Genomic DNA, 26,212 nt, shown 5'->3' on the forward strand with positions numbered 1-26,212 from the left:
ATGGGCTCTCTCTGGGGAAGCATTATGCTGCTGTGTGGGGTGGTTCTGCTCAGGACGGAGGGCAGCAGAGCCCAACAGACCAAGAACAACGTCCCTCGGCTAAAACTCTCCTACAAAGGTAAGTTTTTTGCATTTATGCATTCTGTGGTGAATGGTAAATCTGTAAACGGTTCAGCTCTCTATCTTGTCGGAATTCATGGCAATATGTATTGATGCCTTGCCTCTTGATCGTGTAGATTTAAATCACCAAACCAAATGTGCCCATAAAGTGATTAGAAAAGCTTTTCTATAGAAGTTGTAGTAACTGCGAGATCCTAGATGTCGCTGTGAAGCAGAGAGATGTGTTCTCTTTGATTTTTTGTAAAAATACCAGCAAAGTCAACAGAATTGAAACAAGTAGATTCTTTACAAGGCTTGTCAAATGTTATTGCTTATCAGATGTCCCCTCTTCTTGTGTGATGGAGTCACACAAGCTGTTTTATATGGTGTTTGATCACCGGCATGTTCCTATTTAATGTTCATTCAGTCATGCATGTAACTCTACCAAATATAATAAATCCATTACATTCGGTTTAGCTGGACAAAAAAACCTCATGGCAACATTATAGGAATGGTACTAAAATGGTTCAGTAAATCAATCATCTGGGAATAATACATACTGTAGGGATTAATGAGAATAATTTCCTGAGTGTGTGGTTATGCTGAGAAAAGAGCAATTTAGTGGTCTTTAGGAAAGTAATTGCCTAAAAACCGAATTGTTTATAATGAAAGTCTTTCTCTGATGCACTCTTTCTTCATATCTCTCTGTCCCTGTTTTGATCAACTGCTGTTGTCAGTTTTGCAATGAAAAGTGGTGCCAGACATGGACTCCCTGGCTGTTGAGCGTCATTTATCCCTCTCTCCCTTTCTTTTTTCCTGGATGTCATTTTTCCGCTCCGTTCTTTCCTGCATGGTAATTATACTCAGGATGAATGGTGCAGGTCTGTTTCAGCAGATGGCTTTCCCAAAGAGAAATATTTCTCGCTCAGCACTGGGAGATCCATAATTATACACATGAGCATGCGCAGACACACACACACACACAGACACACACACGCGTGTCTGTGCACATACACACACACATACACACACACTAACACACACACACACACAAACACACACATAAATACATGGCCATCTGTAGTTAGATAATGATACTGTGAGCGTATCAGTCATTTAAAACAACATGCTGTCAGTTTGGTGAAACACGCCCATGCAGTGATATCTCTGTTAGAAGCCAGGCCTTCAGGTAGCAGCCCAGCCAGCTCGGTTATTTGGCTGCCATCTGCACATTCAATATTTCCATTAGACCTCATTCGCAGTTTGGCTGGTGGGGACAATATTTGGCACCGTATCTGGCTGAGGAGTTCTAGCCAGAAGATAGTGGGCAGGTATAATTTTCATGCCTGGAACATGGTTGAAAAATTATTCATACAATACTGTAGAATTTCATCAAACTGTAGCCACTGAAGGTCCCGTTAGGCAAGTGAAATGGGATTATTGCATTATGAATCATTTATATCATCATATACATTATTTATTACCCCTGTGACAGGTGAAAAAGACTCATAAGGAGGGGAGGAAATCAGATGTTTCACTGCGGTGAATTACAGATCAGTATTTGCTTAGACAGCCTGAGAAGTTGTCCAGTCAGGAGCAAGGGACGTCTGATCAGTGACACATGGGACTGTGAGGTGAAGGAACTCTGACCCCTACAGGTCACTAGGAATACAGGGAAAATCTACAACGTGTCCAAATGAATGTGTCAGTGTGGGTGCAGGCATCTGCACATTTTTTTGACTCTACTGAAGACTTAACTCATATGAACACAGCAGGGAAGTGTTTCTCTTGAAAGCGTGAACCTGAGCAGCAGCCTGCTCCCCCACAGTATGAGCCCCTCATTGAACACAGTACACTTCCTTGACCAATCACACCATGCACACACACAGACCCTGCTGAACCCCAGGAGATTCCAACAGATCTTTAAAAGTGACGGTTGAGGGGCAGAGGAGCAGTGGAGTAGGGGGAAAGATCACAGTGGTACCCCATGGCTACCTAAACACGAGCTAAGGTCCAACTGCATAAACAACTAAGTGACTGGGTGATAATGAGATAGTGGGAGGCCGTGGATTTACAGTGCACCGCAGTACCATGAATTGAGTCATTTCACATATGTTATACTTTGACATTAATTGATATGAGATTGATTCACACTCCCAGGGTAAATGGATCCTCTTGGGAATAAACAAAATTCCACATGGTTTAGAAAGTTTATGGGCCACAAGAAGTAGAGCACATGTTGTTTGCTGTCCAGGGAAGAAAGGGGTACTTTAGTTTTATAGGATGTGTGTGTACTGCCAAAAGTACTTCTTCTCTTCTCCTTCTAATTGATCTGTCCACCCCTTTCCTGAGTAGAGCCAACGGCTTGCACACACACACAAACACACACACACACCAAACAAAATTCTTACTCTTGAATACCAAGTAGGAAAACTGCCAAGAAAATTGAAACTACAGTAGTAACTCCTTGGTTTTCAATTTACAAAATTCTTCCTCTAGTAGTCATACATTAAGCTGTTTGTGTTTTTTGTTTTATTGTTATTTTGATGATAGTGCAAATTGACTTTTAATCAGAGTTAGAGAATTGAGAAGATCTCTAACATTAAGACCTTTAATCCATAAGCACGTTAAGAATCTTTGGAGCGGAGTTGGGTTTCTCGGGGTGTGTTTTGTATAAACTCTGAGTGGCCCTGAATGGCTATCCTATACACTCAGAGAGCTGGATGTTTGGAAGCTTTCTCTGGTTCTATATGGTCTCTCTTCCCCTCCAATTGGAGTCGTGTTTAGGATTTGTTTGCTAGTGGTCAGATTATTTGACTTGTTTCAGGGGCTCTTTGTGATTTTATATCTGTACCAGCTGCAATGTAAAATGTCTGCTCATCATCTCCAATGCCCATACCAATTGGTTAACAAACTGGTGAGATGAAAGCCTGTGCAATACGATTAAAATGCATATCACATAATCAATAAGAACATTTTCCAGTATCAACATAAATCCCAACATGGCAAATGTATAAAAACACACATTTAAAACAATCAAACTCAAAGGTTGGGAACTTTTTTCCTCTATGATGCTCAGACAAAACTGTGTTATACAAAAACACTCATTTTGTAAAACAAGAATAGAGTTCCACCATGTCATCACAAAATGACAATACATTGCATTTTTGTATTGTTGCCCCACCCTAGACATGCAACTCAGATATTCTTTGCGCTAACTTAATTGCCTGAAAAATGCAATCACATCTTGAGTATACTTATAACTAAAGCCATGTGCTCAAGCTATGCACGTTTGCAGAATCAGTCTGCAATGTGTGTGAGTTGAGGTTGAGAAGGTGTTTGCCTGCATTTCTGCTTGACACCAAACAAATTATTCGACTCATAAAGCTTTGTGGTGTTTTCCCTCAGGCGGGGATGAAACATTGACTGTCATACACTCAGAGTTATGCAGTCAGCCATGGTAAGGATGAACGCAAGTGAAGCTGCTGAACCAGGGTCAGACTTCAGTGTTCCCACATACAGTGTGGCCACACGTGGGTTATTGTTAAAACGTGTTTCAGATTCTTCTTAGGAAGCACTTAGATAACACTCTCTGTGCCCTCCAGTCGAGAAAGAAAGACGGAGAGAATGTAGGGTAAAAGAGTTTATTTTTATCAGTCTCACATGGGACTGTTGATTCTTTGCATCCATTCCATCTGCCCCCTTATCTCTCTCTTACTCACTCGCTTTCTCTCTCACTTTCCACTTTTCCCTCTTGCTCTTCCACTTTCACACACAGAGAGAGAGAGAGAGAGAGCGAGAGAGAGAGCTAAAGGATAGTAAAGTAGAAAAAAAAGAAAAGAACACAAAGTAGGCAACAAACAGCTGGTAAAAAGTGACATTTGCAGGATTCTTGACAGCCCTACCTCAATAGATATTGGCTAAAAGTGAAAATTTGTAAAATATGGCAGTGCAACAGCTGACACCTGTTACGGCCACACATTTTAAAATGTGTGCCTGTCCACCTGTTTTTATGTCTCGGCATAAAGACACTTTCCTATCCACCTGTCCTTATGTTTCCATCTTTCTGTCTGCCTGTTTGTTTGTCTGTATCTCTTTAAAAACAACCATTTATGTTCTATGTAGAACTAGTCTTATTAGGCTAGTGTAAAAATGTTTTCACAGAACTTGCAATGTATCAACACCAATTTGCAGAAAAACTTTTAGTATGAAGTTGCAGGATAAACAGGAGAAAAAACAACAATGCTCTATCCATGCACAGGGTGTTAACCTATTGTATATTTAACCAGAGGGGACACTTGTTCAGACATGTATGGGCTACTACCTCTGGCATGGCAGGGAAACATCCTGTTTCTTTCCAATAACACACATCAGAGCATGCTCCATAAACACACACAAACACAGCTCCACTCACAATACCCATAGAGTATCTGTCTCTGGATGAATAGCTTTTAATAACTTAGCAGTAGTCTCTGTTGAATGGTCTGTTGCCATGGATACCACTCCCATAGACAGTTTTCACAAAACAGAGAAGTGTGTGTCTGTGTATGGTGGGTGAATGTGGTGATGCTGATCTCTATTCTCTCACACAGGGATGTGGTTTTGAGGAGAAGTGAAGTGCCATCATCACGTCTGTGCAGTTGCCCTACAGATCCTTGACACTATGCTGTTTGTAAAACAAGTGTATTATTCTGTGTGGCTTATTTCCTTTAGATAAACAGAGTATGTAAATCACACAGACACACTATGTTATTGGCAGAAGGGATCCTCTTTGCTTTTCCAGGTGACTCATGAATGTATGTGTGTGTGTGTGTGTGTGTGTGTGTGTGTGTGTGTGTGTGTGTGTTATTACCTTGCTGGCTGCAAAACCAGAAGTATTTCCTAGTTCTGTGGAGCAAAAGTAAAACTCATCATTTACCCTGGTGCAGGTGAAAGAGTGTCTGAGGTAGCAGGTGCTGTCATGAAGGGATTACAGTGGATCCACTAATGATTGATCACCAAGGTTACAGCAGAAGCATAAATCTGGGACACAGCTTGGGCTAAGCGATACTTATACTGCCTCTTTTTTATGACCTTCTTCTTTCCCTTCTTCAGACAATGGCTGTGCTATGTGCAGCCCAACAATCTCTTTAGGAATTGTAATAACTAATATTCCAAGAAAACATCCCCAATAAAATACAAAGAGTGCAATTTAATGTCAATTTACAGACACATTAATATACATACAAGACACAAGTTGATACTGTAAATGTAGGGAAGCATTTGTTGAATCATAATTTGAATTGTGCAACGTATTCATGGATAAAACTGCTTTGGCTTGCATTGCTACTGTCATAACCAGCTTTGGGGTTTGGAGTGAGTTATATTCTGAGTGGCTACAGAATAGATCTGTTCTTTTCTGAATTCAACAATACTATTACATCCTTAAGGACTCATTATGTTAGATTTAGACCTCAACTTCTATGGCTGGGTCACACAGCCGTGAGTTTATACTTAGAGGACAATAAATCTGTTCCCATCAGCGCTGAGGCACAGGAAACCAACAAAATCACCAACACAATGACAATAACAACCCAATGCCATCTCATTGTGTATTACCATCCTGTGTGTACAATAGTCTGCATGTGTGCGCACATGTGAACGTGGCATTTACATGAGTGTATATGCATTAATGTCAGTGAAAAAAAGGTTAGTTGTTGACAGAATAATATAGCCAACATGTTATATAAAGACGAGATATTTGTAACTGGAGCCAAAGGGTTATCTTTTTTCCCTTGTCTCCCACAGCTGTTTCCTTAATTTTTAAAATATTTCCTTTTTCAAATCCAGCTTGTTTTTTTGTTTTTGTTTTTTTTTACATTAATTTCATCACCCTTTCTATTTTACACTTCCTGTTAATGGCTAGTATTACCAGCACATACATGTAAAATCAAATCTTCATTGAAAACAACAAAACTACATTATAATGCAGTAATATGCAATGTTGATTTGATTTTGATTTAACAAACAACTTTCATGACCCATGTTTAAATTCTTATTAAATGAGAGGGTTTTATGAATGAGTCAAAACAGTGTGATGCCCCTTCTGCTCCAATTTTCTTTTCTTTTTCACCAGTTAGTGTGCCAGCTTCTGTCTTCTCACACTCTTGGGTTCTGACACACTTCAGAGAGGGGGCATTCTCCTTGCTAAAACATTTATGAACATTTTTGTTATTTACTCCCAGAGACAGAGAGACAGAACGAGATAGAGATAAAGTGATATATTTATAGAGAGAGAGAGAGAGAGAGAGAGAGAGAGAGAGAGAGAGAGAGAGAGAGAGAGAGAGAGAGAGAGAGAGAGAGAGAGAGAAAGAGCACCAACAGGAATCAGTTTTCCTGTGTTCCATAATTCTCCACCCTTTTGTGTGGGTGGTCATTGGGAGGGCAGCATAGTTACAAAGTGTGAGAAGAACAGAGCATGAATGTGTGTTTGTGTATGCTCATGCTACACAAAAGGTGTCATATTGCCATAGTCATAATGCCACCTTTAGAGGTTGTTACAGTAATTGGATCCTTGATGTCTGTTTGAGACATGTTCGGCTTTCTGCTGTGATAGCATATGGCGCTTCTTTTCCAGATTTGATAGACCATTGCATTACACGGCAAAACGTGAGCTGTAGCCCATAGTAACATGTCTGGAATAACTGATGTGAATTAGAGTAATACTGCAGTTTGGACAATGAAATATTAGCAGAGTCATGTATTCCTTCCAGTTTTCCACTGTGAGTGTTCTGCTTGGCTGCTCTGGTCAAGGTCACACTTCCCCATGCAGACAATTTGATCATTGGCTCCCAGTGCTGCCATACCTGCCCAGTCCAATTTGGCTTGGCAGTGGTTTTTCCACTATCTGTCAGTCAGTTGCCTTGCTTGGCAAAGCTGTATAATTTCTAGTAGTTGTGAGAACATTTTGTAATGGAAATAGAAGCTTCAACATTTACGCAAATAAAATAAATACACAAAAAGCACATAATATAAATAAAAACATAATGAAAAAGCTCTGAAAGAGGGTTTGATAAAAAAAGAAAACAATACACCAGTCTATTAGGGATACAGCCAAAACAACCTAATGTAACACTTTTTTAACTTCTCATTGAGTGTATCCTCACATTATACAGCAGTGAACAGTCTGTGAATGTGGAACATTACAACGGAGCAGGCAGACTATGAATGGAGAGGTGAGCCTGTGGTCACAGAAATTCTAAGTGGTTGGAAATGTTGAAAGCTTTCTAAAACCAAGGCTGTGTCTTTCAGACACCCATGGAAATGTAATGAAATCATTGAAATATTAACCTGATGGATTCGTTTTAACTTACATGCTGGCCACAGTTCCTGTGATTTTTACAAAGTGATTATCATATTATGCTGATGATCACTTTTCTATGCAGACATGCTGGAGTCTAACAACCTTGTGACGTTTGAAGGCCTGGCCAACAGTTCGGCTTACCACACCTTCCTGTTGGACGAGGAGAAAGGAAGACTTGTTGTGGGAGCCAAGGACCACATCTTCTCTTTCAACCTCCTCAATATCAGCAGAGACTACACACAGGTAAAAACAAGATTTTACTTTCAGTCAGTCTGTCTGGTGCTTTCATCCGTCCATCATTTCATCATAATTAAAGTTTGTTTTGTGTTTCTGACTGACTTAATGACTGACTTGTGTGCATCGCTATCCAGAGTGCCAGTCAGGGGTTCAGGTATCTCGGAACAGTCTTTTCTTTTTCTACAGAAAATAATCTAATGAATATTTCAGACCAGGGCTGTCGCACACGATCACACGCTGTGGCAGGCATGTTAGCTGCTCTTTGCACACCTGGATGAATAATGGAGTAAACTGAAACAAAGTGGATAACAAATTGCATTGTGACCCCAACATCCCTCAAATATACACATGCGTGCACACAAGCAGGAGCTGTATCGACTCACTCTATTGAACTGATACGGGGAGGAGGGTGATTCTTCTCTAACATGCACAGGAACTGTGTGTGTGTGTGTTGCAGATCCCTTGGCCGGCTTCTCCCACCAGAAGAGATGAATGCAAGTGGGCAGGAAAAGATCTTTCGGTGAGAACTAAAACCATCCATCTTGCAAGTGGGTGTCAGCATTTTGCCCCTCCAGTCCGACAGATGTTGTTAAATGTCTTTGTTCTTCTGTGCTACGAAAGAAGTGCAACTCTGCATGACTCAAAGTAAACTTCCCTTGTAGTTAAACTGGGATCATATTGTATGTGTGCTCCATATATTCAGTATGACATTTAATCTTACCTTTCAGGTTGTTGGTTGTTGACATATCCAATCAGTCAAATGGACATCACAACGCTTCGCTCATTGTAGGACTGATCATAATCTCAGAGCCAAGATTGAGACCATAATTTTACCTTAATCACTTATCAAGCCTCTGGGCATGCCATTTAATAGAGGGAGGCCAGGGAAATTGCTGTGCTTTCTGCCAGACCTATTGGTATATTACTGCAGGAAAAAAACTACTGTCACATATTCAGGGATCATAGGCATTTGTGCTCCCATGTTATTAAACCTCAGGGAGCAAATAAAAACAGGGTTTGGCCTTGATTGGCTTACTATAAAACGGATCCTTTCAGACAGAATAGTTTGCAGTATTTCAAGTGGAAAGGCTAATTTACCCCATTTGAATTAGATAAACTGGTGTCACTCAGAGTACATTGTTGTGGCTGGTATGCCTGCTAATTAGTTTAACTAATTACCTAAATAACCTTTCCCAAAATTGCATAATTACGAGGATTATTCTCATCCTGCACCGGACAGTAACACGTTTGAGAACAGAACACCACACACACATCTGGTATTTCAGTTTCTAAAGCTTAACAGTGTATTTATTTGTTTAGGACAAGACTTTTGTATTTAATTCAACAAGCTGAATTTAAAGTTGGATCTAAAAGAAAAAAAACAGTTTTTGTGGGATTATGATCCAGGGCCTTTTCAGACTTTTTACCTCACTCAACCTTTGCATGACAAGCCAGGCTTCACATCTCCCTGTTTGTGGCTGTGTCCGGTTTTAGAGCACCTTGTGTGGTGTGGTAAAACTCTTTGTAAACACGCTGAGAGGTTGTCTCTGCTCCCTTTAAGATGTATTATGAATTCTATCTTCCATATAGCCTAAGGCAATAGCTGGAATGTAAAATCATGGCAATGCTGTTTGTGCCTCAGTTCTCTGCCTGGATATTGGCCCAGCTATCCTGCCCTTCTGTATGGTTGATTTAAAGCGCCATGAAGTCCTTTGTGTGTTTTCTGTAAACATTGTGGCATGGATGAATAGGGTGCCCTGAGGGGTGGTCTTTCTGTTATAGAGTCGGAGGAGAGTGAGAATTAAAGAGAGGTGGAGAGAGGTGGAGAGAGGTGGGAGAGAGGTGGAGAGAGCTGGAGAGTGAGTCTGCTGATGTCCCCTGAAGTACTGTAAGCAAACACTTCAAAAGATAAAGCAAGGAGGAAAGAAAGAGATAGATGGCTGTGAAAGGTGTGACCGTACACAAAAAAAGGAAAGCTGAGAAAAAAGAAAGAGAAAAAAGAAAGCTGTAGCTATTGCATAGCCTAACCAAAGTCAATGTCCACATTTAAATTGCTGAACTAAAAAGTAGTAGAAGGGAAAATATTTTCTGGTTAGGTGCAATAATCATATTTTGTGCTTCATGCTGCAGATTAACAAAGTTCCATATGCCTGATGTGTGAGCTTACTTTCTCATCTGCACAAAATCTAAAACCAAATCCAAGACATTTTTGTAACAAGCCATGTGGATAACATTTGTTGATTAATTGTAAGTGGGATTGTGTTTTTAAAGATATCTGCATACTATTTTACTATTCATTACATACCTGCCAATGTAAGGTATGTTGGACACTCAGGCATGGTTTAAGTCATCAGTCTGTATCAGCATGCTAAATATTCAGAGGTATGACAGGTACCACAGTGCAAAGACATCATGCATAGTCACGTGTTATTTCTTTTGCCTGTAACAATGCTCATCACTAGGCCCATTCACCCATAGGCCATGTAAATCCAAAGACAGCTGCTTAAATGACAACAAAAGCTTACGCAAACAGAGGGTGCTATCTGCTGATGACCTAGTAAAGCCAGTCATGCATTATGTGTCGTGCTATTCTGTTTTTCTTCTTATTTTTTAATATGTGATGACACATTCAGTTTTATTTGAGGTCAGGTCTGCTCAGGCATGTACTGCTAAAGTACAAGGAAATAAGCCAAATGGCAACATAGCAATGCATACAACATAAACAGATGCCTGATGTGCCACACATGCACACGCACACAAATACACGCACGCACAACACATACACACACACACACACACACACACACACATTACAATCCAGAAAAACACTTGTGATAAATGTTCCTACAATGATCATAATCATAAAACAAACTGACAGAAGGTCCCAGTAGAAAGAACATCACTTTTGTATACTCTAATGACAGAATAACAGTAAGCCAATGTTGGCCTCCATTACTTTGATTGGTATCCAGTGGAATTATTATGGTTGACTTTTGTCTACCGCCTCTTTTGTTATTCTATAGTCTAAATCCCTCCTGTATGGCTTTCACAATTATTCCATGGTAAATTACACAGCTCATGTGCATAAAATATCTGAAGCCAGCAGTGAAAGACATCATTGAGTTCAGAGAGAAAGACTGTAGCATGTGTGTCCGGGTGGAGCTGGGGTGGGAGTGCTGTACTGTATGAAGATGAAGTGAAACAAATACAGAGTCATGGATAATAAAGCTTAGTTTGGTCATAATATTATTTCCAGATTTATTATTCAGCACAGTGCTAGAGTTTGTATAGTCCATTTTCTGGGGGATTACAGGACATTACAGTAAGCTTTGCTCTGTTATCATTACAGATTTCTCTATTTAAGTCGTGAATTTTCCTCGGCACCAGGGCTCTTAGTGAGGTCTGACCTGTTCATTTATCCAGCTGTTTCACCACTTTTTTGCTAACACAACAAGCTGCGGTGGAACTAAAGACTGTAAAAATTCTGACTTCACTGGAATATAGTTTTGTGTCAAAAGTTGATTATTCATCCCGCTTTCTGTTCTCTGTCTCTGATCAATCAGAGGGAGTGCTCAAATTTCATCAAGGTGTTGCAGCCGTTCAACCAGACCCATCTCTATGTGTGTGGGACAGGAGCCTTCCACCCTGTGTGCTCCTACCTGGAGGTGGGCAAGAAAACAGAGGTACAGGCTCACATTACATTGTCTACACGATGTAATGCATGTTAGCATTACAGTATATAAAAACCAAAACGGGCTTTATATCATAATAAAATTTAAATATTTAAAGTTGTAAAGACCATGTGTAGTCCGGTGTATAGTATAAGTATATTCTGATGATTCGTATGAAGTACATAAAAATGGTTTCATTCAGCAAAATGAGGTGGAAAATTACACATAGGGTTTCAAAGTCTGCAAGATTTCCAATTCATCACTCTAATATGGAACTGCTTAATGTGTATGTGTGTGTTCATTCCAGTAGGAGCGAAGGAAATTGCTCTCTTCTCCTCCAAATGTCTCTGAGTCAGGCTTATAAATGTGCGTTTCCTATTCATTAGACGGCTATTTAGAGACAATTAAATGCAGGAAATATCTCTGAGAAAAGCCATCTACTGTATAGGGATCATAAGAAATGTATTTCATCTAATGGCTTTCCTATGATTGTAGAGGTCACCAAGTCACAGAGAGCGATGAGATTTATTGTTTTCATTCCAAATCCTTGACTCCAAACCTAAGTCTCTCCAAATACCTCAGATTTGTCCTTTTAAAACGTGTTTTTTTACCTGTTGGAATCATAATGTATTTTATCTGCTCCGTTAATTAACTATTATTTGTAGATATGATAAATATATGTATATTATATATATATCGATAATTAAGGTATAATTTGACCAAACCATGTTTGATAATTACTACGCCTGTCTGTAACTTTCTGTCTCTTCATGTCCAGGACAGTGTGTTCCGACTGGAGCCTCTCATAGAAAATGGCCGAGGGAAGAGTCCCTACGACCCCAAGTTGCTCACTGCCTCCATGTTAATTGGTGAGTTAACCGACACACTGTGCTGTTTTTCTGGGTGTTACAGCCAGGTCATATAAAAATATGGGAGTCCTGAAAACACCCTCTGCCTTGCTCTTTCATTTCAGCAGACACATAGGGTATAAAATGTGAATAACAGAACAGGGCATATCTGTCATTCATTACAAGCGGATCTGCTCTGTAGTTTGTATATACACACTGGAAACCCCTCATTGGCAGGACTGTAAACTCTATTTCAATCTGAATTTACCTCCTTTAAATTCTGGGCGTGCATAGCGGATGCCACTATATTGAGCTTTATTTGCACTGAATCCCCACTGTTGGCAAATAAAGCAGGACTATGTGAGCATCTTTCCTCTCTACCCCCAATTATTGCCAGTCACATTGTGTTATATCACATTGTTTAATCTAGCAGATGGCCATTTTCCAGCCCATCACCCCTCATCTCCTCTTCCCTTTCTCTCTCCGCTCTCACCAGCATTATTATGTACTCCCCCAGTCTCACACCTCTGTCCTGTCCCTCCTTGTGTGTCACTCCATGCGTTCACCCTTCCCGTGCTTCCCTTCTCAGCCCTGCCTACTGTGTTAATGTCAATTTCACACTCCTGATGTTCATCACATCCATCACTGTCATTGTTCTCCAAGAACTCTGTGTCCACCTGTACTGCTAAGTCCCTGAACACTTTCTCAGATTTTTACACCTGCATCACAGGGGGGAATCACCTCGGATTGTTTCATCATCTGGTGTTACTAAACTAGCATGCTTCATTCTTCTTACTATCAGATGGAGAACTGTACGCTGGGACATCAGCTGACTTCATGGGGCGGGACTTTGCCATCTTTCGCACTCTTGGAAAGCATCACCCAATCAGGACGGAGCAACATGATTCTCGGTGGCTTAATGGTGAGAGCGAATAGGAAAATACCTGTCCAAGTATAATCGTATTCATAAGCAGTTTCAAATACGTAATACTTTTGGGGTCCTTCACTTTGTCTGTTAGTCAGTAAGTCTTTACATTTACTATGCTGAACATTTCCACTGTCGGTTGGTGATGTCAAGTCTGATGCTCAGTTCTGACCTAGGGATTGCCTCTTTTATTTCTATTTATATACTGCTGTCAGGCCTGTTAATTAGTAGTTTTAAAATAGCTTTCCACTTTTAAGGGGATGACACTCAGCTGCACTTGTATATTCTGATATGTGCCGGGCCTTGGCTGCAGGACTAGTGATACTAATGACTCTTTCAAGACAAGCCCGGGCCCTGTGGATTCAATTCTTCCTCAATTTCTGTTGTGATAGGTAATAGGAAAAGATGGTGAATAAGCACTTAACTGCAAACTTAGCAAATTTAGCATCCATTCCTCGTCAGCTACAGCCTGTCCCAAAAAAATGAAAACACACTAACACTAGCCTTACTAAACGTCAGGTCTTTGGCAGGAAAATCATTTTAATCAATGATTTTATTACTAAGCACAATCTAGATTTTAGTTTTTAACTGAAACCTGGTTAGACCATAATAACAGCGCTGCTGTTCTCATCGAGTCAGCTCCCCTAACTTCAGTTTTATGAGTGAGAATAGAGTGAATAGAAAGGAGGTGGAGTCGCCATTTTGTTTAATGACTCATTCCACGTACGCAAATATGTTATGGAAATTTGTTTCTTTTGAAAATGTTGCTCTTCAATTAAGATCTTCCCCTCAAGCGATGTTTCTAAATATCTACAGGCCACCTAAATATTGTGCAACCTTCATTGATGACTTCACTGAAAATGCTGTCTATTATCTGCATTAACTTTGATTGTGTAATCATTGCGGGTGATTTTAACATTCATGTTGACAGCCCCAGGACAGGGGGACAAAAGAGCTGTGTTGTGTTTTTGAGAACTATGGACTGACTCAGCATGTGACGGAGCCCACCCACAATAAGGGGCACACTCTGGACTTGATTGTCTCCAAAGGTCTGAACATTTCCAAGGTTGTGGTGACTGACGTTGCTCTCTCAGATCATTCCTGTGTTTCTTTAACGGCACTATCTCTGTGCCCAAAAGTGTCCAAACAAAGATAATCAGAAAAACGGTATATCACTGAAAACACCAGTGACACATTTATACAGCTTTTCTCCTCCACACCAGCCCTCTCTGGGCTATCAGTCAGTGAGCTTGTAGATAATTTCAACTGTAAAATCACAAATGTTATTGATGCCATTGCTCCCACTAAGGTCAAAGTTGTATCTGGTAAGAAAAGATCTCCATGGAGAAATGTCCTACTGGTGAGAACAGAAAAAGAGAGTGTAGGAAAGCTGAACGAAGGTGGCGAAAAACAAATCTCTGGTCCATTATAACTCCTATAAAGAGAGACTTCGCATTTATAATTTGGAACTGAGGAATGCAAGAAGGTCCTTTTTCTCTGATATTATCTCTAGAAACAATAATAATTCCCGTGCTTTGTTTGCTACTGTTGATAGGTTAACAAACCTCCAGTACCAGTAGCATCTGAACTTTTATCTACCAAGGCCTGCAATGACTTTGCCTCCTTCTTCAAAGACAAAATTCAAAAGATTAGACAAACAGTCAGTGCCTCCATATCAAGTCCAGGATATGTGTTGTCACAGTGTTCAAGCAAAAATAGTTCCAATATGACAGAATTTCACACGATCAACCATACAAACCTGGAGGACATTATTCAACATCTGAAAACCTCGACCTGTTGCCTTGATGTTCTACCAACGGGACTTTCAAAATGTTTCCAATTGTTTGACTTATGATCTCTACAGATTGTGAACACATCTCTTCTTTCAGGTATCTTTCCACAGGCCCTGAAAACTGCAGTAATCAAGCCACTCTTAAAAAAGACAACCTAGACAAGTCACTAATGAGCAACTATAGGCCAATATCAAACCTTCCGTTTTTAAGTAAAATCATTGAAAAAGTAGTCTTTCAACAACTCAACCATTTCTTGTCACTAAGCAACAGTTTTGATACCTTTCAGTCGGGTTTCCGACCACACCACAGCACTGAAACGGCTCTTGTCAAAGTCTTTAATGACATCCACCTTAACACAGATAATGGCAAAATTTCAATCTTAGTATTACTTGATCTCAGTGCTGCATTTGACACGGTCGACCACGACATACTACTAGACCGATTGGAAAACTGCGTTGGCCTTTCTGGCTCAGTACTAAACTGGTTTGAATCCTACCTAAAGAATAGGGATTACTTTGTGTCTATAGGTAATTATGCATCTGAGCGTACAAATATGACGTGCGGAGTTCCGCAAGGCTCCATTCTGGGGCCTCTTCTGTTTAACATCTACATGCTTCCACTGGCTCAGATTATGGAGAAAAACAAAATAAGTTACCATAGTTATGCGGACGACACACAAATTTACATAACCTTATCGCCAGGGGACTATAGTCCAATACAAAAACTGACTAAGTGCATCGAACAAATTAACGGCTGGATGTGCCAGAACTTTCTGAAATTAAATGAAGGAAAAACTGAGGTGGTTGTTTTTGGAGCAAGAGAGGAACGATTAAAAGTCTGCGCTCAGCTTCAAACAACAATGTTAAAAACAACAGACAAAGCCAGAAATCTTGGTGTAGTCATGGACTCAGACCTGAACTTTAACAGCCACATTAAGACAATTACAAAGTCAGCCTACTATCACCTTAAGAATATATCAAGGGTTAAAGGACTTATGTGTCAACAGGATTTGGAAAAACTTGTCCATGCCTTTATCTTCAGTAGACTTGACTACTGTAACGGGGTCTTTACAGGTCTCCCTAAAAAATCAATCAGACAGCTGCAGCTGATTCAGAACGCTGCTGCTCGAGTCCTCACTAAGACCAAGAGACTGGATCACATCACTCCAGTTCTGAAGTCTTTACACTGGCTTCCTGTGTCTCAAAGAATTGATTTCAAAGTACTCTTGCTAGTTTATAAATCACTTAACGGTTTAGGTCCAAAATATATTGCTGATCTGCTACTACACTATGAACCACCCAGACCTCTCAGGTCATCTGGGACAGGTCTGCTTCTGTCCCCAGAGTCAGAACTAAACAGGGTGAAGCAGCTTTCAGTTTCTATGCTCCTCATATCTGGAATAAACTCCCAGAAACCTGTAGATCCGCTGCTACTCTCAGTTCTTTTAAATCAAGGCTGAAGACCTTTCTATTTGATGCTGCCTTTCTTTAAATGACTAATCATTTCTTTAAATTCTTATGCTGCACTGTAAATTTTATTCTTGTGTTTTATGTTTCTCTTGTTTTTAACTGTCTATTCATGTGTTTACCGGTTTTTAATGCTTGTGATTTTAACTGTTTTTACTTGTGTTTTATCTGTTTAACTGATTTTGTGTAAAGCACTTTGAATTGCCTTGTTGCTGAAATGTGCTATACAAATAAAGCTGCCTTGCCTTGCCTTGCCTATATTAAACATGGTGTTCTTTTTATCAGCAAACAAAATACCTAAAGGATTGCCTGCACTATGCACTATTGCACTATGGACAGACAGACAGATAGATAAAACAGAGGTCCTTGTTATTGTCAACCCTGCAGTGGTCTCTGAGTATTGATTTACCCTTGTCTCTGTTTGTGTGTCTGTTTATATCAAGAAACATATTCTATCTTTTATAAGGACTGAGAAATGAATTCATTCTTCTTGTTCAGCCAAAGAGGTGTAGCTTTGCTGCAGCCTGTTTTTTCTAACAAAGAGCAAGGAGTACATTACTCAAGTGGGCTTTTCTCCAATGGCTGCCTGTGGAGTTTAGAATTCAATATTAAACTTGTGTTATTACTTAACAGGCTCAACATGACAAAGCCACTTTAAATGAAGGGATACACTTTGCTGTCCTTGTCCAGTGCTCTTGTGTTTTCTATCCTGTCTGTTTGATGTTTGTGTGTCTCTCTCTATGTTTTGCAGATCCCAGGTTTGTTGGTGTTCATCTGATTCCAGAGAGTGACAACCCAGAAGATGACAAAATCTACTTGCTCTTCAAAGAGAACGCTTTAGATGGCGAGCACGCTGGGAAGGCCACACATGCTCGCATCGGACAGCTCTGCAAAGTATGCACACACACATCAACACACACAAACCACATGTCCATTTATGCACACACTCATGCAAGATGGCTCTCACGGAGAAAAATTCAGATGCACACAAAAGGAGAGAGACAAAGGCGCACGCACTCTCACATGGACATGTGAAATAGCTTCTGTATCTGGAAAAACACTTGACGGGTGTCTGAGTGGCTTTCATAATGGCAGGTTTCAGCGGCTGTTATCTGTGATTATTTTTAGCCTGGAGAAGAGTGGGCTTTGTTGTGTGTGGTACAATTAGCCCCTGAAGACAGAAACCTGAGCAAAATGTTAAATGTCACCAGAACCTGAGAGGCAAAGGCGCTGTCAAGGCCTGCGCTGTTATCGTAATGCCAGGCTTTGGCACTGATTGGGTCTGCTACACCCTTTGGCTCCAGGGGATGGTTATGTTAAATCACTGGCCTTCTATCAGCTTTAACGTTCCAAATCCTATTTTTATTTATAAAGCCGGAATCCACCAGGCTGACTCTAGATCAGCGAATAATGTCCAGTCTCCACCTCCCATTTAGCTGCATATCGTGACTCTGTCATAACAGCCTGATTACCCAGTATGTCAGGAATCTGCTATGCTCAACAAAAGACAAGCCATCCATTATGCAAGATGTGCTATTAATTTGGCCCAATGCAAATTTGGACATATTCTAATTTACTGTCATAAATCAACACTAAGTGGGATTAGTTTTTATGAGCCAGCACTTTTTGCCTCTGTTTGTGTGCCATGTTCGGGAAAACAAACACTTAACTGTGAGGCACACAGACATATATTATTAGGGTGTGTACTGGAACATAGAACTTTAGAGAGAGTCATATTTCTTCACATTCGCACAGCATTTAGAAAACACACCATTTAGAAAAATCCATTATTTATCATGAGGATGATGTCTGATGTTGCTGAATTGTACTATAAAAATAAGGCTGCCTTGCCTTGCCTTACAAGTGTAAAGTTTATATATTAGATTTTTCACCATCAATGAAGGGAGATAATTAAGAACATAAATTGAACAGAGTAGGCAATTATCATGCTGTATATGCAGCCACACCAAATTCAACCAGAGGTAGTGAGTCATACATTCACAGCTCAGCAGTATGGAAATAGGCAATGCAAGCTTACGCTTTTTTTTATCTGTCCAACAGAATGACCTGGGAGGCCACAGGAGTCTGGTAAATAAGTGGACCACTTTCTTGAAGGCTCGACTTATTTGCTCTGTGCCTGGCAGTAATGGAATTGACACACACTTTGATGAACTACGTAAGTGAATGCTCCACACCTTGAAACGTGTTTCATGCATTATTTCCTGAAGATGAAATGCTTTATTTTCATTGAAGAATATTTCTGTAATAGATAGTGCACTCTCTTTGGCTTTCAGAGGATGTTTTTCTCATGAGCACGAAGGATCCTAAGAGCCCGATCATCTATGCAGTATTTACCACTTCCAGGTACTGTGGCTGACTTGGAAATAGTTTTGGTCATCATCATTACGGATTGCATGATTTGTGTTTTCAACGAGAACCTGACCTTTCCTTAACTGACTCATTTTTACTGCCCCTTAGCAACATCTTCAAAGGTTCAGCTGTGTGTATGTACAGCATGACAGACATTAGGAGAGTGTTCCTGGGTCCTTACGCTCATAGAGATGGACCCAACTATCAGTGGGTGCCCTTCCAGGGACGTGTTCCTTACCCACGGCCCGGCACAGTGAGTACACGCTTAACTGGGATGTCAGTGTGTTCTGATCTGATCTTGACAATTAATTTTCAATCATGTCCTACTGTAATTGTTATAACTATGAACTATTTTCTTCACAGTGCCCAAGCAAAACATTTGGCGGATTTGATACAACCAAGGACCTTCCTGATGAAGTCGTAACCTTTGCCAGAAGCCACCCAGCCATGTTTAACTCTGTCTACCCCATTAACAATCGACCAATCATAATCAAAACAGATGTGGACTACCAGTTCACCCAGATAGTGGTGGACAAAGTAGAAGCAGAAGATGGCCAGTATGATGTCATGTTCATAGGCACAGGTATGCACCTATATTTACATTTGCATACATGTATACTGTAAACTAACCTGATTTATTGCCCAATTGAAATAGATCACTCAAGGCATGTTTGCTTCCTTTGTCTGCTAGACATGGGGACGATACTGAAAGTCGTATCCATCCCCAGAGGCTCCTGGCACGACCTGGAGGAAGTCCTATTGGAAGAAATGACTGTCTTCAGAGTAAGACATTCTCTCATCACTTAAAAGTTAAAGGACAACTGAAGAATCTGCAAGTGTTGTCTGATAAATTTGTTGATGTGTCATTTATTATTTGTGCAGGAGCCAACAGCCATTACAGCAATGGAACTGTCAACAAAACAGGTATTCATTGTAGTTCTTAATGCATCTATAAAGAAACTATAGCAACACATCAAAGGAGGAGCAGATCAAAGGACTTTAGCCAACAAGGAGATCTCAAGCTTGTATCAAGATAAGTCTGAAAAGAAAGATGACCTCAGTAACTGAGTTCAGGGAAGGCTGGAGATAAGCCTTCGGATTGGATTAGGGAAATATGAAAATATTATTTTTATTATATTGTTTTTTGCATGTGTCTGAAAAACCTGTCTCTTAGAGAGTGAGAGCGTTTCCTGAAAGATGAACCACCTCCCTTAAACACAGAACAAAGAAGCAGTTGTTTAGAACACTTTGAGATGAAACACTTTAAGGCACACAGATCTCAATTGTTGGCTTTTCAGCAACAGTTAGCACGTCAACTTAAATGGCAGGGAGAGACAAAATGAGACATGTAATTGACAGGTAGGAGGGTGCTGAGCACCTGTAATAAGATGGTCTGTTCACATTCCTGACTTGTATTTTCGCTTCATTGAACCACACAAGCTAAGCGTATTACTGAAAGTGCCGCTCTTCCAAATGTAAAACCTAAATATAAAATATCAGATTTTGAAAATTAAGTCTTTCTCTTTTTTACCCTCACAGCAACAACTGTATCTGGGCTCAGACATTGGTGTGTCCCAGATGCCTTTGCACCGGTGTGAGGTTTATGGGAAGGCTTGTGCTGAATGTTGCCTGGCAAGGGACCCTTACTGTGCATGGGACGGCACTGAGTGCTCCAGATACTTTCCCATGGCTAAGAGGTACTGAATATATACTTACACATTCATGTCATGTCGTCACCCTGCCATTGTGTTTTACAAGCTGTCTGACACCTTGTACACAGCAACTAATTAGCGCTTCAAAACACTGAGCTGGTATTTTTGAAGTTTGGCTCAAATGCAATATAATACTTCCAATCAACAGCAGGTAATTTAACACACAAACTTATGTTTACACATTGGATTTGATGCATTCTTTGGATAAATCAGGACATTCTTGAAACTGAAACCGATGCAAGTAGCACAATTGAGATGTGAAGAGAGGTGTGTTTGTGTATTGCATAAGATCAACCTGCTTTAGATTTGAACATGTACAATGTACAACACATGTTTAATCATGCTTGTTTAGGAAATAGGAATGTTTTTTCAGGAGTAAAACCGGATTATATACCAGGCTTTTAACGCAGTGATTGAGGACATATGCAGTCAGACTGCAATGCAGGGCTGGAGCTTGGGCACATTCATAGTGCAGGCTTTGTATATTTGCCAAAAGCCCCTAAAGGTAGAGGGTCGTGTTTCTACCAGAGAGCTAGAAATATAACCTGCCTCATGTGTTTACTGTAAATGAGACCCAACGTCTGTGATGTCTGGAGGCTGTCTGGGTGAACCTGGGGTGAGGGCGGTTTTAGAGGTTTGGTGTTAGCAAGGTTGGAGTGATGGACTGATCTGTATGTGTTCATGTATGTGTGTACCTGTGGTGCTCTGTGTGCAGCCTCCCACTCATAGCTCCATGGGGCTTATTGATTTGAATGCTTAGCTGCACAGTGTCCTGTTCAGGTTGTTAGTTGGACTCCAGAGTCCTACCTTTAAACATAACACAGCCAGAACAAACTCTTACATCCAATTAATAGTGTTGGGGTTAGAACAATAGTAAGAAGAGGGGGAAGAAGTTACCAATTTGTTTTTGGTGTCTCCATAGCTTCTTCATTTATTGTTTACAGAAAATAACCTGAGGGTTATGTTTCACATCGTACCTGAAACTCCATCTCTTGCAACCCAGTGAGACAACAAGCTGAAATGATTGATTAGGTTAGAATTCCTCTGTCATACAGCCCTATAATTAAAGCTTTTCTACGCTGCTATGGGCTGCCTGCTGTTGGTTTACTTATTTGTGTTGGCTTCTACTATTGCTGCACATCAAAACACCATTCAAACATGCACCTACACACACACAAACTCCCTGCAAACAGTTGTTCTTCCTCTCACAGATATACACACACACACACACACACACACACACATGCAGTACAAAGAAGCCAGTGTATCTGCTGACTCATTAAAGTGTTTATATTTGTGTTTCTGCAGGAGAACAAGGAGGCAAGATATCAGAAATGGAGACCCACTCACACAATGCTCAGATCTGCAACACCATGGTACATAAAGAAAAAAACATTATTTTACTAACTATGGTAAAATAAGGGCAATGTGTAATAAGATAATTTAACGTTGGTTTCAGTACAGACATAATTAATTTGACTAATACCATATGGGATTTTTATTGTATTTCCAAATTATAAATTGAGGAGAGCTTTTGTTTTAAGGATTTATTTTTCTTTGAACATAAAAATGATCCCAACGCTGCTGTTGGCCTTTCCAGTAGCGATGTGAACCGTAGAGAAGCCAGTTGAATGTGTGTGTTTTATGTGTCTCTGGTGGTGTGAAGATTAGAGTCAGTCCATGTGAAGCTTCTAATTAACATGGTCAGGATTCCTCCAAGCCTCCTGTCTGATGTCAAACCCTTCACTATACTGCCCTGTTAGTGGTCTTAGTCCAAAAGCAAGACTAACACTTGTGTATAATAGACTGTGATTATATGTATTTCATTTAAGTGTAAAGAACAAAAGAAAGGAACAGTTATTGAAAGCTTCTATGAAAGGAGTGATTCAGACACACAAAAAATACTGTAACCTGTTGCTACCCATTCACTAGTAGTATAACACTTTTGATTATACATTTTACCCAACTACAGGACTCTATAAAGAAAGGACAAACATTTACAACAAGGATCAGGAGACCAATCAGAAAAAAACTGTCCATACAGTGTAATCTCCCTGACTGAATAGTATTACACCTATTTGACTATATAATACTATAATAATATAATATATACTAGAAGAAAGGGACAAGAGATTTGAAATAAATAATGTATAATGCAGTCACTGAAAAAATTCTGAAAAAAACAGGATCCTACCTCAGGCAGTAGTTAGAAAACAATGTTTTTTTACATTTCTGTCAAAGAAAAGCAGAATAGCAGGGATAATATCATACAGAAAATCACTAATAATCACAAAAGCTGGCAGTAGAACATAACATGTATCCATCATCACAACCAATATCTGCACAAACAACGTGCACATTTCCTTTAACTAACTTATTAATATAAATAAGGGAGTGAGTCCTTACCCCAAGTGAAGGAGTTTAAGTACCTTGGGGTCTTGTTCGCGAGTGAGGGGACTATGGAGCGTGAGATTGGTCGGAGAATCGGAGCAGCCGGTGCGGTATTACATTCCATTTATCGCACCGTTGTGACGAAAAGAGAGCTGAGCCAGAAGGCAAAGCTCTCGATCTACCGGGCAATTTTCGTTCCTACCCTCACCTATGGTCATGAAGGCTGGGTCATGACCGAAAGAACGAGATCCAGGGTACAAGCGGCCGAAATGGGTTTCCTCAGGAGGGTGGCTGGCGTCTCCCTTAGAGATAGGGTGAGAAGCTCAGTCATCCGAGAGGAGCTCGGAGTAGAGCCACTGCTCCTTCGCGTCGAAAGGAGCCAGTTGAGGTGGTTCGGGCATCTGGTAAGGATGCCTCCTGGGCGCCTCCCTAGGGAGGTGTTCCAGGCACGTCCAGCTGGGAGGAGGCCTCGGGGAAGACCCAGGACTAGGTGGAGAGATTATATCTCCAACCTGGCCTGGGAACGCCTCGGGATCCCCCAGTCGGAGCTGGTTGATGTGGCTCGGGAAAGGGAAGTTTGGGGTCCCCTACTGGAGCTGCTGCCCCCGCGACCCGATACCGGATAAGCGGATGAAGATGGATGGATGGATGGATGAACTTGGGTGACTAATATATTCTTATTTTTCATCTAGATGAACTAAGTGGGCAGACGACTCTCGTGGATAAAACTGTGTATGGTGTGGAGAACAGCAGTACTTTCCTTGAGTGCAGTCCCAAGTCCCAGAGAGCTCTGACATATTGGCAATATCAACGCTCTACTGATGACCACAAGCAAGAGGTTGGAACTACCTCAGCACACACTTCATCTATTTTGTTGAAAAAGACTCATATACAAATCTGTCTGCAGACCAGATACATAATGATAGTAATAATGATTGTTTTTAGATAATACAGTATCATATTATTTATTCATATTAATTAAGATTTAATGCCATGGTTGATTCAAGTGAAATAAATGTTGTTTAATCAAAACAGCCTTGACACACAGCTAATTAGATTTTTTGGGAAATGGTGAATGTCATATAAGTCTGGCTTTATCGCTTTGTCTTTGACTCTGTCTCTGTCATTCTGTAGATCAAATCGGAAGAACGTTTTATCCGCACAGACCAGGGCCTACTGATTAGGACACTTAACAAGAAGGATTCTGGGATGTATCTGTGCCAGGCGGTGGAGCATGGCTTCATGCAGATGCTTCTGAAAGTGACCTTAGAGGTCATTGACAGCGAGCGCCTGGAGGATCTGCTACATCGCGATGAAGAGGCCGCACTCAGCGTCCCCGCATCGGATCTTCCCCCACCTCAAGAAACTCCCAATCAAAAGCTGTGGTACAGAGACTTTCTCTCTTTGGTCAATCACCCGACTCTCAACAGTGTGGATGAGTTCTGTGAGCAGGTATGGAAAAGGGAGAGAAAGCACAGGAGACAAAAAGCTCACCTGGTACAGCAAGTACAAATACACCAGCAGCAGCAGAAGGTTGTGAACCCTCGCACCCACATGCATGCTCAAGGGCTGGCAGCTAAGTGGAAACACCTGCAAGAGAGGCAGAAGGGACGCAACCGCAGGACCCATGAACTAGAGAGGGCTCCCCGCAGTGTCTGACTTATAAACCTTGACTTTTAACACCCAAACTTGCAAACACAACCTCATTCTGTAACCCTGATTAACCTACCCACTTTTCTCCTTGACTCTGAGAAACAGACATCATCCACAAAGACTGGATAGAAAAGTTAAACTGGAACTAAAGGTAATACTGGCCTGATCTGCCAGCTGGTGTGTTCTGTGCGTGGGCAGCCATGTTTACAGTACGACAGTACAGAGGACAGCAGGAAACAGGATGTTGTATCACGCCAGACCATTCAAGCATATTATCTCAGCTGGCCTATGTGGCCTGAACACTGCAGAGGGACAGTGTCAACCGGCACAATAACTGGATACATTTACCCATCCATACAGATATCACAGACTTCACATTGAGATGTCAATGGCATTGTCTCATGGCATGCAAGTTATGTGTCTTTTTCAGTGTGAAACAGGTATATGATCATTTCTTTTTTTACTTCACAAATATGAAAGAAGAGGAGGTGTGATTGTATTAAAAAAAACTGAGAGTAAATGGACTTGCAGTGCAGTTATAAGCACAAAATAAGTGAAGCTCATGGAAAGCACATATGTTCTTTGGATGTTCAGTCAGTTTTGGTATTATAGATGGATAAATCATTCAACATGAGAAAGAAAAAATGCCCAAGCACTGCAAGAAAATGGGAGGAGAGGTCACCATTTGTCAACAAATACAACTATGTAGCTAAGATGTGTAAATACTGTATTCTATGGCGTCTCCTCATACTAAAGGGAATGGATTGCAGTTGTATTTAACATTTATTTAAGAACAAGTCATTGGAAAGCAGTTGTATACAGGAAGATTGTATACTAGCCTGTGTGTCCATGCCCTACATAAGCTTCCCAAACAAAGTCAGGTTTTGTTATTCTGTTCTGTTCATCATTTTTTGTTTTAATCATCAGACTCCTTTCAGTTTCAACAGTCATTGACTGTCACTTTAGACAGAAGGGATGTTTGCCAACGGCATCATCTCAGTGCATGAAATCTCATACTGAGTTCTCTTCCCTGTTCATTTGATTTGCATACACTTTGTTTCTACTATATGTGTATTTATTGATATACAATTATGTATATTGTGAAAATATGTGCAGGCTTTGGTTTAATTAATCTGACAGGACCAATCTCTTAAAATAACTTTATTATCACAAATACTGTAGTAAGACTGGATGTTATTTATCAATATTGGTCAATATTACATGCATTACATATCAGATGCACTGAGCAATAATCCAGTGTCCTTACTGTATTTTTTTCTGCCAGATTCATTGCCTCATGTTCATGTTCTTTACAGGCAGCGCTGTGTAACAACCTTATTTCACTGCATGTGAAATTACAAACTCTAGTTTTTCCAATTACAACAATCCTTTGTTATTAAATGCACACACAAAACCACAAACCTGGAATGTAGCTGTGAACATTGTGTAAATGTAAATAATATGGTCTATGTTCGACAAGTATGACACTGTGTACTAGTGCATGTGAATACAATAGTGTTCCTGTTTCGCTTTAGTAATGATATACTGGTCTGGTGTTGTCACCGTTATTCTGTTGTTTGGTAAGCAGTACACAATATTAACTATTTCAAAGATGTACTTACTATTTCTGTTAGGACTCTGAATAATTGATCATTCCTGAGGTAGGTATTCATAAAGAAAATATACCCAAGATCTAAACAAGATC

General features: G+C 40.4%; 1 protein-coding gene across 1 annotated transcript in view; it reads left to right on the forward strand.

The window, feature by feature from the left end:
- sema3ab (sema domain, immunoglobulin domain (Ig), short basic domain, secreted, (semaphorin) 3Ab) overlaps nucleotides 1–26,212 on the forward strand; it is a 26,672-nt gene continuing 460 nt past the window's right edge. The window contains exons 1-17 of the mRNA XM_032524518.1: nucleotides 1–118; nucleotides 7,524–7,684; nucleotides 8,136–8,198; nucleotides 11,242–11,361; nucleotides 12,128–12,218; nucleotides 13,000–13,119; nucleotides 17,133–17,275; nucleotides 18,443–18,557; nucleotides 18,676–18,745; nucleotides 18,860–19,004; nucleotides 19,115–19,334; nucleotides 19,443–19,534; nucleotides 19,634–19,675; nucleotides 20,291–20,448; nucleotides 21,772–21,839; nucleotides 23,547–23,692; nucleotides 23,989–26,212. The exon at nucleotides 23,989–26,212 is cut by the window's right edge and continues 460 nt beyond it. Of these exons, the coding sequence (XP_032380409.1) occupies nucleotides 1–118; nucleotides 7,524–7,684; nucleotides 8,136–8,198; nucleotides 11,242–11,361; nucleotides 12,128–12,218; nucleotides 13,000–13,119; nucleotides 17,133–17,275; nucleotides 18,443–18,557; nucleotides 18,676–18,745; nucleotides 18,860–19,004; nucleotides 19,115–19,334; nucleotides 19,443–19,534; nucleotides 19,634–19,675; nucleotides 20,291–20,448; nucleotides 21,772–21,839; nucleotides 23,547–23,692; nucleotides 23,989–24,513 (2,397 nt within the window). The 3' untranslated portion in view covers nucleotides 24,514–26,212. The remainder of the gene's footprint in view (nucleotides 119–7,523; nucleotides 7,685–8,135; nucleotides 8,199–11,241; nucleotides 11,362–12,127; nucleotides 12,219–12,999; nucleotides 13,120–17,132; nucleotides 17,276–18,442; nucleotides 18,558–18,675; nucleotides 18,746–18,859; nucleotides 19,005–19,114; nucleotides 19,335–19,442; nucleotides 19,535–19,633; nucleotides 19,676–20,290; nucleotides 20,449–21,771; nucleotides 21,840–23,546; nucleotides 23,693–23,988) is intronic.

The sequence above is a fragment of the Etheostoma spectabile genome, chromosome 8 (genome assembly GCF_008692095.1).
Source record: "Etheostoma spectabile isolate EspeVRDwgs_2016 chromosome 8, UIUC_Espe_1.0, whole genome shotgun sequence".
NCBI classification, from domain to species: domain Eukaryota; kingdom Metazoa; phylum Chordata; class Actinopteri; order Perciformes; family Percidae; genus Etheostoma; species Etheostoma spectabile.